The following is an 18652-nucleotide window of genomic DNA, read 5'->3' on the forward strand; positions in this document are numbered from 1 at the left end:
AACTCACTCTGTAGACCAGGCTGGCCACGAACTCAGAAATCCGCCTGCCTCTGCCTCCCAAATACTGGGATTAAAGGCGTGTGCCACCACGACCGGCTCCACCACACCTTTAATCCCAGATTAAAGGTGTATTAAAGGTGTAGCCCAGATTAAAGGTGTGTTCCTTAAACTCGGAGATTTAATCTTCTGGAATCCATAGCCACTATGGCTCAAGATCTCCATACCAAGATCCAGATCAGAAACTTCTATCTCCCAGCCTCCAGATAAGGGTCACTGGTGAGCCTTCCAATTCTGGATTGTAGTTCATTCCAAATATAGTCAAGTTGACAACCAGGAATAGCCACTACAACTTTCTTCTGAGAACCCCCTACCCCCAGTGCCTCAGGTCTTACTGCTGTGTTGATAATCTTGTTGGGCAGGTGTTCAGATCCTTCAAGCTGACTCAGGAGTTTCTAACTAGCCTGGGCTCTTTTTGTTTGTTTGTTTGGTTGGTTTTAAGATTTGTTTATTATTATATGTAAATACACTGTAGCTATCTTTAGACACACCAGTAGAGGGTGTCAATTCTCATTACAGATGGTTGTGAGCCACCATGAGGATTGATCGGATTTGAACTCAGGACTTTCAGAAGAGCAGTCTATGCTCTTACCCACTGAACCATCTTGCCAGTCCCACCTGAGGCTCTTTTAGGTCATTCCCCTTTCACTGCATGTGCGAGCACATTTCCTTCTCCTTCTTTCTCCTTCTCCTTCTTTCTCCTTCTCCTTCTCTTCCTCCCCCTCCCTCTCCTCCACCTCCTTCTCCTCCTCCTTCTTCTCCTTCCTTCCTCCTTTCTTCAGTCAGTTCTCAATGAGCCCCTCCAAAAATACCAGACATTGTAGTGGAGCAGTGGTGGTTGGAGGGTAGGAGCTACTTCTAACAGACACGATCTGTCCCCATGAAACACACACACACCCAAGAAGGAAGTCTGCCTCTAAAGCATGCTGAGTACTAACTGGGTCACAAACCCCAAGCAGGTGAATCTAGAGAGCTCCCCCAGGAGGGGGTGGGGCTGAGATTGCTTAGAGAAGGAGGCCAGGTCTGTGCTCTTTGAGGAAGTAACATTGAGCTAACTGTAGTAGAGGAGAAATACAGTATACATTGTGGCATGCAAAGATCAACGGGCAGCTTTTGCAAGTTCTCCAGGAGAGGAGAACTCCAGAGCCTCAGAACCCCACAATGCTTATCAAAGGGCATGCTTTATCAGTTCTGAGCACCAGAGGTGTGACATGAAGATATTGGCCAGGTGGCTCCTTTCAGAAGCTGTGGGAGTGAGTGGTGGCCAGCCATCTTTGGTGTCCCTGAGCAAGGAACTGTCCTCAAATCTCTACCTTTGACCTTGCAAAATCTGTCTGCTAAGGACATTCTTTCTGCACTGAGGACTCAACCTCAACCAGATCCTTATATTAATTACTTAACACCAGGACAGTGTTGTGTGGCAATTTCCTTCAAGTTAGACCTCTGTTTTGGAAGCTCCTTAAGATAGAGAAATTTCTATGCAGGGAAGGAAACAACTCAAAGATTTCAGGAAGTACCTGAAACAGACAAGATGCACTGGTCTCTTCCTTCTTAAGCATACATAAGCAGTAAGGACAACTGAAAGTTGTTTTTAGACCAGCAAAGCTACCTGAAGAAGCTTGGTCCAGCAGCTGAGCTCCCTACAGAAACACTATCTAACATGTTGATCTACACACATGATGTGTATTGGGGGTTTGTGAGCCATTACAATATTAGAGTGGACTTTCAGTAATGCTGCTGTCTTTGAGACATTTCTGCTTCCAAAATTATCCCCTCACCCATACTTCTGTAAGTATCCACAATAAAAGTAACTGGCTCCCAAGTTGGTCTTTGGTGTTGTCCTTACTTTGATTTTCTATCTGAAAAAAGTAAATGTTTGTTCATGGATCCCCAAGAAGAGTGACCAATTTAGAGAGGAAAAGAAGTGAGAAAATGGAGCCGGAGATATGGCTCAGCAGTTTAGAGCACTGACTGCTTTTCCAGAGGTCCTGAGTTCAATTCCCAGCAACCAAGTGGTGGTTCACAACTATCTTTAATGGGATCCAATGCTCTATTCTGATATGTCTGAAGACTGTAGCAATGTACCTAAAGTAAATAAATAATTGTTAGAAGAAGGAGGAGAAGTAGAAGTGAAAGCACTAAGCTCTGGATATTCCCGAGAAGACAAGAAAGGACTTCATCTAGCTGGAGAGATGGCTCAGTGGTTAAGAGCATCTGCTGCTTTCCTCTGGGTCTTCAAGTTGATTCTCCACACCAGTCCCAAGGCATGTGATGCCCACCCACATGTGGGCAAAACATAAAATCTCCATAAAATATAAATAAGTAAACCTTTTAGGGACCTAGAATAGCACATTCCAAAGTATATTCCCCCCCCCCCCAGCACATGCCAACCCCATTGTATGATGGCAGTTCTTGATTGGCAACTTGACAACCTCTGGGATCCATTAAAATCCAACTGGCTGGGTACACCTGTGAGGAACTTTTTCTTAAGTCAATTGATGTAGTTAGACCCACTATTATCAGAGATCTCTTGAAGCAGGAAGATAAAGCTTAAATCTGAGCAAATCCATTCCTTATTGGCATTAGATTTTACTTCTTGAGGAGTTTCATGCATACTGAAGACCAGTGGAGACATCCAGTCTTGTGGACTGACTGACTACTAGACTCTTGGAGTCCCCATTGGTAGACAGCCATTGTTAGCTTAGCTGAACTCCAGCCTAAAAGCCATTCCAATAAATCCCTTTCATTCATTCATTCATATATATATATATAATCATTTCTGTTCCTCCAGAGAACTCTGACTCCTATAAAGGCCTGGTGGGAACATTCCCCATCCATGTAAATATGGAAAAGGTCAATGCCCTCATCTCACACTGAAAATCCCTGACTCACCTGAGTTGAAGAGCTGAGGAGTCGACCACAGAAGAAAACCACTTTATCCTTCTGTAATACAGTGCTTTCCTGTTCTAGTGGACCCTCAAATCCTGCCTTCCTTTCCTTCATCCCTAGGGAATGCTGACTTCTCCTCATTCCACAGCAACATGGGTAGAATATGGCCTTGCCTCATTATCTAGACAACTGGGAGAACTGGGCTTCAGTCTTCCCCAAGAGACAGAGATGGAGACATTACTAAGAGGTGCAGGAGTGGGTGCTACTGGGCAGGGTGTGTACCAGAGAGAGCATTGAGGAAGTCTGACCGCTTTTAATGTGTGTGTGTGTGTGTGTGTGTGCATGTGTAGCCCTGGCTGTCCTGGAACTTGCTCTGTATGCTGAACCATCCTGTCATCAGGCATTTTCATTGCTGCAGTGGTTACATGAGTGTCTAGACGTGAACCTGGTACGGTGGCACATCCTTTTAATTCCAGCACTTAGGAAGGGGAGGCAGGTGGAGCTCTGTGAGTTCAAGGCCATCCTGGTTGACATGGTCTACATAGTTTTCCAGGCCAGCCAGGGCTACATAGTGAGACCCTTCCTCAAACAAAGGAACAAACAATCACAACTCACACAAATACAAAAAAGAAAGGATGTGTGTAGGGAGAGATCTATATGACATAAAATAAGGTAGACTTATAGCCTGTTTGTACCCAAGTCCTTTCCTTATTTTGATCCTTTGCACAACATGTAACCATCAGCCACCACAAAACAGTGTAACCTGTTGAAGAAGCTGGACAAATGGAGCTTGAGGCTATGTGTGAATATGTGTGTATTTTGTATTTATGTATGTGTTGTCTGTGTGTTTTATATAAGTAATGTGTGTGTGTGTTGTGTTGTGTATATAATTTTTTGTTAGTTCTGTCAACTTGATAAAGCCTGGGATCACAGGGAAGAGCCTCAATGAAGATGGTTTACATCATGGTAGCCTGTGGGAGAGACTATGGGAGTTCTCTTGTATTAACCGGAGGGTGAAGGCCCACCCTAATGTGAGTGGCACCTACTCTTAGAAGCCCATATAAAAGGAGCTGAAAGAAGCAAGCTTTGCCTTCTACTTTCTTGCCCTTTGCTCTCTCTGGTCAGTTCATCTACCCTGTTGCTGCCTCTTCTGGTTCCTCCAGTGATACTAGAACCAGCTTCATCTGGCTTCAAAGGTTGACTGAAGACCAGCAGCTGTCCAGTATTCCTCCAGGAACCAGACAGAAATGCTCAGTTACCCAGCCCCATGGACTGAGCAGCCATTCTGTGAAACTTCCTTAACCTGCAATCCTTTCTCCCCTTGGCTGCGAATGGGAGCGGCTGCTTCACAGCCCCTGCTACTGTGACCTCCCTGCAGGATGAACTCTAAGCTTAGCTGTAAGCAGGATGAACTCCTCTGTCCTCCAAGGGGCTTCTGTCAGGATAACGATCACAGCAGTGAAGCTGGGACAGTGCACATGTGTGCTATGCATGTGGGTGTCCATTCAAGCTTCCATGTGGAGGTCAGAGGGCTGTGGAGATGCCATAGTCTCTTCTACATAGATACATTTATTTGTTTACTTCCTTATTTTTGAGTTGGGCTTCTTATTGAGCCCAGAGTTCACCATTTTGGATAAGCTGGTTGGACAGGGAGTCTCTGGGATCCACCCAACAGCACTGGGTTAATAAACATATGTGACCACGATCAGCTTGAGACTCCAAACCCAGTGCCCACAGTTGTGTGGGAAGCAATGTCCCCTGCGTGATATCTGCCAGGCCCTGCTGACTCAAGGTCCAGGTGCTTGATGTGAATTCTCAGCCCTGCCCTGTCAGACTGAATCGTTGTACTACAGGCATTGAAAGTGTGTGCTGTCACCTGCTGGCTTGTTGTACAGTATTATTATTATTGCACTATACTGACTTTAAACATTAATATATTTTAAAAAGGATTTGTTACCATTATAATAATTATTATTTTCTGTGTATGGGTATTTTGACTGCTAATGTCTGTGCACCAAAGGCCTGATGCCCAGGGAGGCCAGAAGACGATCTGGATTCCCTGGCACTGGAGTTATAGATGGTCGGGCACTGTCAAGTCAGTGCTGGGAATTGAACCCTGATCCTCTGCAATACCATACAGTTTTCTTAACTGCTGACCCATCTCTCCAACCACTAAAAGTTTGTTTTTAATAACTCAATTTTCGGCTGTCGGGCTCAAGAGCTTTTCATGCTGGCAAAGACCATTTGAGCGAATGCAGATCTTGTTCCTCCTGGCCAGGAAGGAGCTTTATTTAAACTGTAGGAATTTCCGTGTCACAAGGAGAATTAGCAGATGTTAAAGTGCGGAGATAAATGAAAGAAATGGTATTTTACTCGCCCTCAGAACTGGGCATGTGCCTCCTGCTCACACCAGAGAAAAATGGAAGAGGGAAGACTTCACCTCTGAGATGGTGGCCCCTCACCACTGTGGGGTTGGAACACATACCTCACACACTTCCACTATGTAGCCCAGGCTAGCCTTGAACTCATTTTTCTCTTTTCTTGCCCTCCGGAGGGTTGAAATCACAAGGATTTGCCATTACACCCTGTGTGAGCACTCTCTCTCTCTGTCTCTGTCTCTCTGTCTGTGTGTGTGTGTGAGAGAGAGACAGAGAGAGAGAGAGAAAGAGAGAGAGAGAAAGAGAGAGAGAGAGAGAGAGATTGTGTGTGTCACCTTCCAGCATGTGTGGGAGGGGTCAGTACCAGTCATCATCCCAGACAGGTCACTGTCCTACCCCTTCTAATTTGGCCTTAGCAGGCGTACAGAACACATCCTGGACAGCAGAGGGGGCTGCCGAGCCATTCAGGGAAAAAATTGCCTTTATCCTGAAGCCTGTATCGAGGGACACAGAGATAGCTGCTTTGGAAAGAGGCAAGTCCCTTCATTCCTGGGTACTTCATTCTGCCACAAAGAAAATCAGCTCATGTGTATTTTCTATTGCTGTGTGCTGGACACTGGGGAACTGGAGTTGGGGAGAGAGACCTTGCCTATGCCTGCCCAGCTGACCCCGGGGAGGCAGAAGTGAACTATTTTTGGTTTTGTATAAGATCGCTCGGTAGACGAAGCAATTCATGTCATCCTTCAGAGTCTGTGTGTGTCATTTCATTTGTCTCTGACTCATGGGTCCTCCTTTTGCAAATGAATTTACAGAGAGTTAGAGACTGCATGGCTTATGGTCACACAGTCCACCAGCCAGAAGTGACATATCTGCTTAAATGTCTCAAAACTGCTTGTATAGGCAGAACCCCACTAAAGCCAAGTATTCACCCTCCTTAGAAGAGGCCACAGCCCAGTGCTACTAGGAGTCATAGATACAGAGTTGTTTTAGCAGAATGTGGAGAAGAAAGGGATGGTAGGGTAAATTGCAGAGGGATGAAACAGGACACAGCTCAGCTCTAAACCAGCTTGTAACCCGGAGTTGCAAATTTGTTGGGGAACTACCCTGGAGACACTGGTCTTGTTAGGGATTAGCCTGGAGACTAGAGCTAGGCTCAGGTTCTGTTGGGGAACAACTTGGAAACTAATGCTAGATACCAGCTTGTTAGTCTACCTGAGTTCAAAGTTAGGTTAGGGTCTCTAAAATGGAGTCTGAATTTAAAAGCTTTGCCATCTCACTAGAACTAGAGTTTCAGAAGCTTATGAGCCATCTTGTATATAGATGCTGGACACTGAATCCCAGGTCCAAGAACAACTGCTCTTAACCTCTGAGTCAACTTCCCAGACTCCTCAGCCTTCCAACCCCCATAGAGTTGCTCTGTGTATTCTTGACTGCCCTGGAACTCTTGGTCTGTAGGCCAGGTTAGTCTAGGTGATCCATCTGTCTCTGTCTCCTGAATGGTAGAATTTAAAGGCTTGTACTGGGTCTGACAAGATGGCTCAGTGGTTAAAAGCACTGACAGCTCTTCCAAAGGTCCTGAGTTCAAATCCCAGCAACCACATGGTTGCTCACAACCGCCAGTAATGACACCATCTTCTGGTGCATCTAAAAACAGCTATACTGTACCTATTAATAATGATAAATAAATCTTCAGGTCTGAGTGAGCAGGGATCCAGCAAGCTAGGCTGACCTTAACAATTAAAGACCATAAATTCAATTCCCAACATGAAGGCTCACAACCATCTTTACAGCTAAAGTGTACTCATAAAATAAGTAAGTAAGTAAGTAAATAAATAAATAAATCCTTTTGGGGGGGGGTGGTTCAAGACAGGGTTTCTCTGGCTGTGCTGGCTGTTCAGGAACTCACTCAGTAGACCAGACTAGTCTTGAACTCGGAAATCCTCTTGCCTCTGCATCCCAAGAGCTGGAATTAAAGGCATGTGGCACCACTTCCGGCCTATAAATCTTAAAAAAAAAAAAAAAAGACTTGTGATACTACCACCTGGTTTTTGTTTGTTTGTTTGTTTTTGCTTTTTCATTTAATCCAGGCTCTGGTCTGGCTTGGATCTCACTACTTAGATCACACTAGCTTTGAACTCACAGAGATTTGTCTCCTCCCTGATGGGATTAAAGGCGGTGTCTCCACGCCCTGCTCTATCCACTATTTAAGCACAACCAAGCAGAGGGACTTCCACAGTGCTCTCCTCCATCCAACACACGAGGCTGGCAAATCAACCTCTTCTAACCTCCTACCTCCCAGTTCCTCAAACTCAAGCAAGGCCAGCTCCTCTCCACTTCTCTTCCCTGAGCTCCTGTTCAGCTTGCAGCCCTGGTCCAGCCAACTCCAGTGTGTTAACTCTGTGCCTATCCCGAGGCTGGGCCCATAGGTGGAGAGAAGTGGAAAGGTCCTGCCCTGTCACTCTGTCCTTACACTCTGAAGCTCAGTGGCCCCCTTGGCAGGATGCTGAACACCTGGGTCTGGGGCACACTCACCTTGACCTTTGGCCTGCTTTCCAGTCTCCAAGGAGTAAGCGTCAACGAGGTAAGAGAGACTTCTGTGACTTTTGAGGACCCTAGGGGCAGAGGCCTGCCTAGGAACCCAGTCCTCAACTTAACTTGTCAGGACTTACCTAAACCACAGGCAATTGGAAACTTTCTGTCTCTTGTGTTTGGGGAAAGTTGTGGGTAGGGACAACACAGGGAGACTGGGGAAATCAGGGCCCCTGTCTTGGCAGGGCTGTGTTGCTACCTGGGAGCTGGCCCCAACCACAACCCTGAATAGAATCTGTGACCCCTGTTTTAGTCTTGGCATGTCTTATTAAGCCCTGAGTCAGGCTGAAGAACCTGAGGTCTTGCTTGTCTGAGTTAGGAGTCTTTCCTTCCATGTTCCAACATGGCTGGTGACCTTGGGTGTAGTTTATTGTCCCTCTCTGGGACTTATTTGTTTGCGTACCAGGGAAGTGGACGTTCTCACTTATCTAATTAGTTAAAAATTTGATCAGAGACTAGACCTGGCTGCCTGGCTGGGTGGCCTCAAGCCTTGATCCCAGGAGGGCAGGATTTGAGTGCTTATTCATGTTCAAACTAAGTGTCCTGGGTTGGCAGGTTTCCCTCAGAGGTGGTCAAAACAAGCCTTTGTTTAATACAACCTTTTTGTTAGTTTTGATTTTCAAGTCAAAGTTTCTGTAGCCCTGGCTATCCTAGAGCTCTGTAGTCCAGGCTGGCCTCAACTCAGAGATTGAATATACAATCTTGGTTGAGAATCTGCTATGGCAGGCAGGGATAAAGTCCCAAGTCGGCTCCCCAAACAGGGTCCACTGGCTGTTGGGAACCTGTTGGTTTCCATTCAAGGCCAGGCATGAGTGAACCCAGGATCAAGACACTTCCAATTTGGGACCTCTGCATCTTTTGTTGACCCCTCTCTGCAGCCCCAAGTATAGACACTGTCAGTCCTCCCAGTCAGATCTAATCAATCCATGTTAACTAAACCTCAGGCTCCCAACCATGCTGATCAGACCACCTGGTTAAGATGGGACAGGGAAGAATCCTGGTCCAGTTTATCAAACCTGTCTCTGTCAGTTTTTTTTTTTAATTTTTTTTTCGTCAAAGTGTCTCATTATGTAAATTATACTGACCTTGACTTCACCAGAGAACTGCTTTGGTACCCCAGCATTGTAATTAAAGGCAGTGTCCAACATGCCTGGCTTAACTCCTTCATTTGGGGGGGGGGGTTTAATAAAAATTTTATTACACAGCCATGTCATTGACACTTGTCCAAATCCAAATAATATTAGATACAGATCTCCTTGTGGGTCAGGATGATTCCACAGATTTTATGGATTCTATGATTTTATGTCCTTTAAACAAGAAGGAAAAAAAGTTCAAGTCTGACATGAGAGGAGAGGTCCCAGCAGCTCTAAGACCCTTAGAGTGCAGGCAGCGTTCAACAGTCTGTGATTTTCCCATTTACGAAACTGTTCATAAAGAGCTTCAAGTATGTATGGTTGCAACGAGTCCATCGCCGCTCCTTTGCCCAACTCTGTGTCACAGCTACAACAAGCTGGGGCATGGGCCACATTTCCCAGTGCTACAGTCACAATACTTCTTTAAAAGCATCCGTTGGTGATTTTTAAAAAGTAAAAATGTAAACTAAGATAAAGCAACACTGAGGCTTTACTCAAACAGAAGAGCTATTACATCCACCTTTGTGTGAATACTACTTAAATGAAGTTAGTATAGCACCTCAGTGGTGTTAACAGCTCACACCATTAATCCAAGCCTTGTAGAGGCAGAGGCAGATGGATCTGATATCTAGTCCAATCTGGTTTACAGAGCCAATTAACAGGACAGCCAGGGATAAAGAGAGAAACCCCAGCCGGGCGTGGTGGCGCACACCTTTAATCCCAGCACTCGGGAGGCAGAGGCAGGTGGATTTCTGAGTTCGAGGCCAGCCTGGTCTACAGAGTGAGTTCCAGGACAGCCAGGGCTACACAGAGAAACCCTGTCTCGAAAAACCAAAAAAAAAAAAAAAAAAAAAAAATAGAAACCCCTCCTTGAAAAACACACATGGTCTAAGACAATAATTTGATATTAGGAAGAGGGGGGAGAGAGAGACAGACATAGATAGACAGACAGAGAAGTAGGGAGAGGGGGAGAGATGAGTTCTGTGTTCCTGGGCCCCTTGGGTCTTTAGCTCACACCACCCATCCTTACTAAAGAAGAGGGCTACTATGAGCATGGAAATGGAATGCTCCCAGCTGTGAGTGTCACCTGACTTTTGTCTTATTTTTTAAGCAAAGAAATGTTATTGTGAGGATCATTAGTGAAGCCAAAAGCTGGCTTCCTAAACTTTATTTGTTGAGAAAGGGCCTAGTTCTGGCTACCTAGAAACTGGGGCCTCCTGAGATTAAACACATGCACCCCCACACCTGGCAATGGTTTTAAGTGAAGTAGCCAGAGAGGGCAGTGCCTTGATACCCGGGGAAAGAAAAGCCTAATTAAGAGCTTAGACAGTACTGCTACCAACAGGATTGGATTCTGTATGGAGATCTTAGGGTGCCTCAAAATACTCAAGGATACAGAACAGGGGGTTTCCAGCAGGGATCTGATGATGAATAGGACCTGAATATGTTTATTGAACTCCCAGAGTTGTCTCTTCCTGTGACACTGGATCATGGGGGTAGAGGCAGTAGGGGATTTAGGTTGCTTTCTGGGGGCTCTGAAAATGGCTTCCTAGGCCAATCTGCTAGTGTGTGTGTGTGTGTGTGTGTGTGTGTGTGTGTGTGTGTGTGTTTGCCCTAGGTGTAGTGGACCACATCTTTAATCCAGCAGTCTGGAGGCAGAGACAGTTAGATCTCCAAATTACTGTCTAGCTGGGCAAAGAGTGAGACAAGTGCTTGTCTCAATGAAAATAAGAGTGAAGGAGCTTGCTTGATAATTTATGCCTTTAATCCTAGCACTTGGGGAAGCAGCAAAAGGCTCCAGTTATTGACCCTGAACATGATAGTTGGACAGAGGGAGAATTTCAGACCCAGTGTCTTTTTTTTTTTTTTTTTTTTTTCTATATAGGGTTTCTCTGTGTAGCCCTGGCTGTCCTGGAACTCACTCTGTAGACCAGGCTGGCCTTAAACTCAGAAATTCGCCTGCCTCTGCCTCCCAAGTGCTGGGATTAAAGGCATGTGCCACCACACTCAGCAGACCCCCTGTCTTGAACAATGTCTTAGTAGAGACAAGCCTCCAGCTCTCTTTGAAAAAGTTTCTGCTTCCCAATCTGGCCTCAAATGGGCTCTGTAGCCTTGAATAGTTCTGCCTCCTCTTGACTTCTGTCATGATAGACAGCACCTCTGGTTTCACACACCTACCTGATTTATCTGCATGCTGGACAAGCACTCTAACACCTGAGACCCAACTCCCAGGCTTTGAGATCTGACCTCTGTCTTTTTCCTTCCACAGACTGCAAACATATGTGACATCTTGTAAGTATGGGATTTTGTCAATAATTGTCAGTAAAGGCTGGGGGGACGGGTGTGTGCTCAGATTCTGTCCTGGATAAGGGGACAGATACCTAATTCATATCACTTTTGCTGGAACCATAGCCCCTCACACCTTACCCAACCATGGTGTTCAGGTCTGTAACTGCTGCTAATCCCCAAACTTTCATAGCTGGGGCAGGGAGCGGGAGTCAAATGAGCAATGTCCCACTGCTGCCTCCCATGTAAGTTCACCATCAGGACCATTCTGCCTGAGGCACAATGGCATACTGCCCTGATGAACTCTGAACTCAGGTCCCAAGTCCAGACCCCAGTTCTTCCCAGTGAACCCAGGATGGATCTGTAGTTCACACTCACTAAGAGGGGCTGGCAACCTGAGGGTCTAAGTGTCTAGGGAAGAGGGACCCTTTGGTTTGACACTCTGATGCCATTAGTATTTACCCATGACTGTTTGTCCTGACCAGAAGCTGCCCCGAAGGATTCACATGCTGTGACAATGAATGCTGCCCAGAAAGAAAGGTGTGGGATTCTGCAAATGACCCCTTCAGGTAAGGACAGGGTCACCACTTCTGGGCATCTTCACTGAGGGCTGGGTCCACCTGAATCAGGGTAGGGGTGGGTGATGGAGGAGGTATGGCAGGGAGCAAGACCTGGGCACTTCTGACAGCACCATTCCCTACCTCCCTAGGATCCTGTCCATCATCATGTGTGCCATTTTACCTGTGATGTTCATCTGTGCCCTAGTGAGCTGCATATATTCCAAGTGCAGAGATCTACAGCATGATGTCAGAACATCGGATCATCAGGCTCCTCCAGAACCGCCCTCCATTGCTCCCCTAGAGAGCATTAGGGTCACCTCCTTTGATCCACCACCACGCTACAGTCAGTTGGGTCTTTCTATCACAATACCTAATGTGTTTCATAGCTGGCTGTCCAACATGTCAAAATAATGGACTGGGGAGGGAGGATAATGGATTGGACAGGGCTCTGCCAAACATTTTTGTCATTTTTTACACAGACCCTAAATAAAACAGGTTTTCCTTTTCTCCTGCGGGTTGTTTTGAAACCAACTCACACAAAACCACCTCCTCTCTACAGCCCCAGGCCTGAGGGTCCTGCTGGCCAGATAAGAGGGACTCTTTGAGCTTCCACACACACAAACCTCTTGGATCAAGCCCAAGACCCAGGAATGACTGCCTATCCCATCATGTCTTTTGTACTTAGATTTAATTTATTCTGCTGTCCCCTCCCCTTTTGTGATGAGAACTAAGCTGGAGCCATAATCTCTGTCCACACTAAAGACTGTTGACATTTTTAAGAATTGGGGGTGGCTGTAGTGGATGTAGAGAGATCATTGCTAGTGGACTGCCAATCTGACTGGGCAGCTCGCTCTGCCATCCTACAGCGGCACTTCTGTGCCTGGAAGAGATTGAAGACTGAACTGCACAGACTCTGAGCCATCTTCCAACCATACCTGGGCAGAGAGGACCTCACTGTCCCTCTGTAGCAATGCAGAAAAAAAAAAAAAACCCACCGGGACTAAGTTTCATGACTAGCTGCTAAGTGGGGATGAGACAAGGTCAGAGGCTAACCAGCTTCTTCCAGTGGTGACTGACTGCACAGACCACCTGAAGGGAGGACAGAACATCCAAGATGTGAGTGAATGCTTAAGCCTTCACCTTCCTGGGTCCTTGATGGCAATAGAGAAATGAACTGAAAAGCTCTCTGGTTCCTGTTCTAGTCCTGAGACCTGCTTTCCTGGGAGACAAGAACTTGATGAAACATTGGACTCTTAGGGAGATACAAGCCAGAAAACAGCCTACTAAGGGAAAGAAGGAGAGGGAGAAAGCCTGGAGAATCAGACTTAGACTCCCTTGGAGTAAGACCACTTCCTTCCACATTCCTCTCCAGGAATCCCCTGGGTGAGAGGAAATGGATCCTGCCTTGCTCCTCATCCTGCTGATCCTGGGTTCCAGGCTCTACATAGAAACCCAGCCCAAAGTGGAGTCCTGCTGAGAAGAAGGTTTTGTTCTGTGGCTGAGGGCCTGAGGACAGCTTGGAGCCGAAGGGGGCAGGGAGTGAAGACAGTTCCTGGTGCCCATGCCTTGGCACCTTACCCCTGTGTTTACTGTGTGTGCTGCAGAGGGCTGAAGGCCAATGTTTCCCTTCAGACAGACAACACTACCAATACTCACTGCTTAGGTGTGCAGGCAGGGCAGGTGTGGCTGTCCTGGACTCCCTCTGTAGACCAGGCTGGCTTCAAATTCAGGATCCCCAAGAATACTCATCCCTGGACCACCACAGAAGAGGGCAGGACAGGGATTCTGGCTAGATGTGAGCTCTGAGAACTAGGGTTGTCTCTATATGAGGAGATCACCTCAGCCTGATTGTCACCTACCTGACACTGAAAATGGTAGAGGGCTTTTAATTCAGTGGCATGGGCTGCAGAGAGTGACTTTCCTGAAGTTCAGTGGCTGACATATTTTATTATATTTAAAATGTGCATCTGCATTCTGTGAGGGTGTCAGATCCCATAGAACTGATGATGCAGATGCCATGTGGGTGCTGGGAATTGAACCCTGGTCCTGAAGGGCAGCCAGTGTTCTTAACCACTGAGCCATCTCTCCAGTCCCCTGAGTGATTCTATTCCCTGTCAGCATTGTCACTGCTGTGAGTGAGAATGAGAAGATGTCACATTTTCAGAGATGACCTTGCATTGTCCATACATACCACCAATATTTAGTAATCCCTGGCTCTACTCTTCCTTGTCCTGTGTGTCCAGGATGACACCAGGAGCAGAGTCACCTCTAAGGAGAAGCCTGCAGAGAGGCTCACACACCAAAGCTCACAAAAATGCAGATGCTCATCTCCTGGTGCCCTGGAGTGGGTGGGGTGTGAAATGATGGTCCACATCCATTGACCTAGGAGCTTGTTCTGTCAGACTTGCACATACACTGAACACCCATCCCCTAAGGATGAAGGATCTGTCATGCCAACCTACACTGTGTCTGTCTGATTGGTAGAAGAGACAAGTTTTTTTTGAATAAACATACTCATTATATTTTTATAAATGTGTGAGTGTGTTTGTGTTTTTCTGTGCATGTCTATTAAGATCCAGAAGAGACAGGTGCTTTGGTGTAGTCTGAAATTAGTCAGGAATCTGAGGCAGGAAGATAACAGATCTGAGTAGCCTGAGTTACAGTGAGTTATAGTCATGGTGGGGAGAGTAGCTGAGAACATAGCTCAGTGGTAGAGAATTTGCCTAGCATGTGTAACCCGGATTCAGTCTCCAGTTGCTGCTCCAACAATTCTTGTACTGTATGAGAGCTAATGTGAGCAGTAAGCAGGTAGTTAACTGAGCATTTAAAAAAAGAGAAAATGTTAAAACAAAACAAAATAAAACAGCATGAAAATTACTCAAGACAGCGATTCTCTGTGTGGCCCAGATTCCCTCTGTAGACCAGGCTGGCTTCAAACTCAGAGATCCACCTGCCTCTGACTCTCAATTGCTGAAATTAAAGGTGTGTACCACCACTGCCCAGTTTAAGATTTTATTTTTAATCTATATTAGTGTTTTGCCTGTGTGTGCATCTGTGTACCAATATGCATGCAGGACTCTACAAGGTTGGAGTGGGCCGCAGATCCCCTGGAACTTGGGCTCCGACAGTTAAGAGCCACACTGGGGTGCTGGGTATTGATCCTGGGTGCTATGCCAGAGTGGCCAATGTTCCAAATGCTAAGCCATCTCTCTGGCCCAAACTTTATCTTTTGTGTGCTTTAGCACTGCTTGAGGGTTTTTCTTTTCCAATGTACAAGCTTTGCTTTTGTAGATTTGATGAGTGTGTTTAGAGAATTTGTTTATAGGCAGATGTAGTTTATGAAGGGCTGGGGATACAGCTCAGTGGTAGATTGTCTAACAGGTTTAAGGCTCTGCCTTCAAACATTAGCACTGGAAAGACAAACTATGTGAAATATCATCAATGACAATTGTTATACTATTCACTCCTGTTATGAATATAGACAAGGGGCTGGCTAGATGGCTCAGGTTGTAAGAGCAATGACTGCTCTCCCGAAGGTCCTAAGTTCAAATCCCAGCAACCACATGGTAGCTTACAACCACCTGGTAATGATATCTGATGCCCTCTTTTGGCACAACTACGACATCTACAGTGTATTTATGTACAGCTACAGTGTACTTATGTATAATATTAAGATTTGGGCTGGAGCGAGCAGGGCTGACTGGAGTGAGCAGAGGTCCTAAAAACTCAATACCCAACAACTAGATGAAGGCTCACAACCATCTGTACAGCTACAGTGTACTCATATATAGAATATTAATCAATAAATCTTAAATGACAGAAAAGTAAGTCTGACAGGTGGCACAGGTGGCATGTATGCACACACTGCTTGGGACTGAGTCTCTGGCCTCAAGTGTGCTAGACAAGTACAACATAGCTGATTCCTAGCCACAGGACAATCCTTTAGGATAAATACAATGCTCACTCCTTTTCTGTACTAGGGAGGCTTGGTGCACACTTCACACTTCTGACTATAGCAAGCAACTTAAGATGAGGTCTCTTGGCCGGGCAGTGGTGGCACATGCCTTTAGTCCCAGCACTTGGGAGGCAGAGGCAGGTGAGTTTCTGAGTTTGAGGCCAGCCTGGCCTACAGAGTGAGTGCCAGGACAGCCAGGGCTACTGAGAAACCCTGTCTCCAAAAACAAAGCAAAGCAAAACAAAACAAAAGACAATGAGGTTGCTCCCTTCCAGCCTCGGTCTTGCTTCTTTCTCAACTTAAGTGTCTCTGGTCAGAGCCTGCCTCAGGGTTTTTGATCTTTCCATGAAACTTGAACTCACTCCCTATCACACCTGAGCCTACCCAGAGGGCTTTCTTCCATCATCCAGGCTCCAGTTTCCCCCTGTCTGAGAGACATCTCTGATGCTGCAGAGAGAGAAGCCCCATCCCGACCTAAAGTTGGCTTGCTTTGTGTTGTCATGTGTGTTTGTGCACTGTGTCCACTCTGTACACAAGCTCCCTCAAGGGAGGACTGGCCACTGTCCAGAGATATGACTATGCATGCCCAGTCCATGATGGTCATCATACCTTAGTGATTGACTTCTTGGGGACCACAGAAGCCATGGGCACCTCAAAAGAAAAGCCAGAAATGTCTTGTGGTGGAAATGGCTCTGGAGACACCTGGTACCATCTGAAAATTTGGTCCCCAGGAGAGAGGAGGGGATTGATGGAGACAACATGGAAATTGAAGAAAACGGGTGGCCCCTGTTTTTTATTAGATGTACATGGTCCTTTGATCAGAACATGAAGGGCAGCAGGTTCCCTGCAGGAAGAGAGAGTGAATGCCTCTGCAAAGGCTTGGTGGGTTTTATAAGGCAGAAAAGAAAGGGACCTTTTGGGGTAGAGAAATTCCATCTACATATCATTTTCTTGCTGTCTCTGAGTTTCCAAATGCCAAAGAAGGCCTTTATCCAGTGTTGACTTTCTTCTCAGAATTCCCTATCCCCAGTGCCTCAGGTCTTACTGCTGTGTTGATAATCTTGTTGGGCAGGTGTTCAGATCCTTCAAGCTGACTCAGGAGTTTCTAACTAGCCTGGGCTCTTTTTTTTTTTTAATTTATTTATTATCACATGTAAGTTCACTGTAGCTGTCTTCAGACACACCAGAACAAGGTATCAGATTTCATTACTGATGGTTGTGAGTCACCATGAGAATTGATGGGATTTGAACTCAGGACCTTCAGAAAGATCAGTCAGTGCTCTTACCCACTGAGCCATCTTGCCAGCCCCACCCGAGGCTCTTTTAGGTCATTCCCCTTTCACTGCATGTTTGAGCACACTTTCTCCTTTTCTCCTCCTCCTCTTCCTCCTCCTCCTCCCTTCTCCTTCTCCTTCTCCTTCTCCTTCTCCTTCTCCTTCTCCTTCTCCTTCTCCTTCTCCTTCTCCTTCTCCTTCTCCTTCTCCTTCTCCTTCCTTCCTCTTTCCTTTCTACAGTCAGTTCTCAGTGAGCCCCTCCAAAATTACCAGACACTGTAAGGGAGCACTGGTGGTTGGAAGGTAAGAGCTACCTCAAGCAGACACTATTCCTGTCCCCATGAAAGACACACAAAAGTCAACAAGGGAGTCTCTTCTAGAGCTGCTAAAAGCTGGGTCACAAACCCCAAGCAGGTGACTCTAGAGAGCTCCCCCAGGAGGGGGTGGGGCTGAGACTGCTTAGGGAAGGAGGCCAGGTCTGTGCTCTTTGAGGAAGTAACATTGAGCTAACTGTAGTAGAGGAGAAATACAGTATACATTGTGGCATGCAAAGATCAACGGGCAGCTTTTGCAAGGACCTCCAGGAGAGGAGAACTCCAGAGCCTCAGAATCCCACAATGCTTATCAAAGGGCATGCTTTCTCAGTTCTGAGCACCAGAGGTGGGACATGAAGATATTGGCCAGGTTACCCCTTTCACATGCTTTGGGAATGGTGGCCAACAGGTGTCTCTGAGCAGGGAACTGTCCTCAAATCTCTACCTTTGTGGTTACAAAATCTGTCTGCTAAGGACATTCTTTCTTTCCTTTCTTCTTCTACTTCCTCCTTTTTTTTTTTTTGATAGGACTGTTCTTTTAATTTGTTTATTTATTTATTTATTTATTTATTTATTTATTTGGTTTTTCGAGACAGGGTTTCTCTGTATAACCTTGGCTGTGGTGGAACTCACTTCGTAGACCAGGCAGGCCTCGAACTCACAAATCTGCCTGCCTCTGCCTCCCAAGCGCTGGGATTAAAGGTGTGTGTCACCACTGCCGGGCTAAGAACATTCTTTCTGCACTGAGAACTCAACCCCAACCAGATCCTTTGTTAATTACTTAGTACTAAGATAGTGTTGTAAGTTCAACCTCAGCTTTGGAAGCTCCTTAAGATAGAGACATTTCTAAGTAGGGAAGCAAACAATGCAAAGACTTCAGGAAGTACCTGAAACAGACAAGATGCACTGGTCTCTTCCTCCTTAAGCATACATAAACAGTAAGGACAACTGAAAGTTGCTTTCAGACAGCAAAGGCGTAGTCTGGCAGCTGAGCTCCAGGACAGACACTCTCTAACCTGTCGAGCTGCACACATGATGTGCACTGGGATACAGGTTTCTCAGCTTTGTGAGCCATTACAATGTTGGCATGGACTTTCGGTAATGCTTCTGTCTTTGAGACATTTCTACTCTTATAAATCATTCCTCACCAATACTTCTGTAAGTGACCACAATAAAAGGAACTGGCTCCCAAGTTGTTCTTTGGTGTTGTCCTTACT

General features: G+C 46.1%; 1 protein-coding gene across 1 annotated transcript; it reads left to right on the forward strand.

Annotated features, from left to right (window-relative positions):
* The first annotated feature begins 7824 nt into the window (after positions 1–7824).
* Positions 7825–12303, forward strand: LOC110304551 (transmembrane protein 92-like). The gene is made up of 4 exons (XM_021175948.2): positions 7825–7905; positions 11316–11338; positions 11818–11901; positions 12042–12303. Exons 1-4 carry the CDS (start codon positions 7825–7827, stop codon positions 12301–12303), a joined length of 450 nt encoding a protein of 149 aa, XP_021031607.2.
* Positions 12304–18652: the final 6349 nt, after the last annotated feature.

This window comes from Mus caroli, unplaced genomic scaffold (assembly GCF_978045245.1).
Source record: "Mus caroli unplaced genomic scaffold, Mus_caroli_1 scaffold_13, whole genome shotgun sequence".
Taxonomy (NCBI): domain Eukaryota; kingdom Metazoa; phylum Chordata; class Mammalia; order Rodentia; family Muridae; genus Mus; species Mus caroli.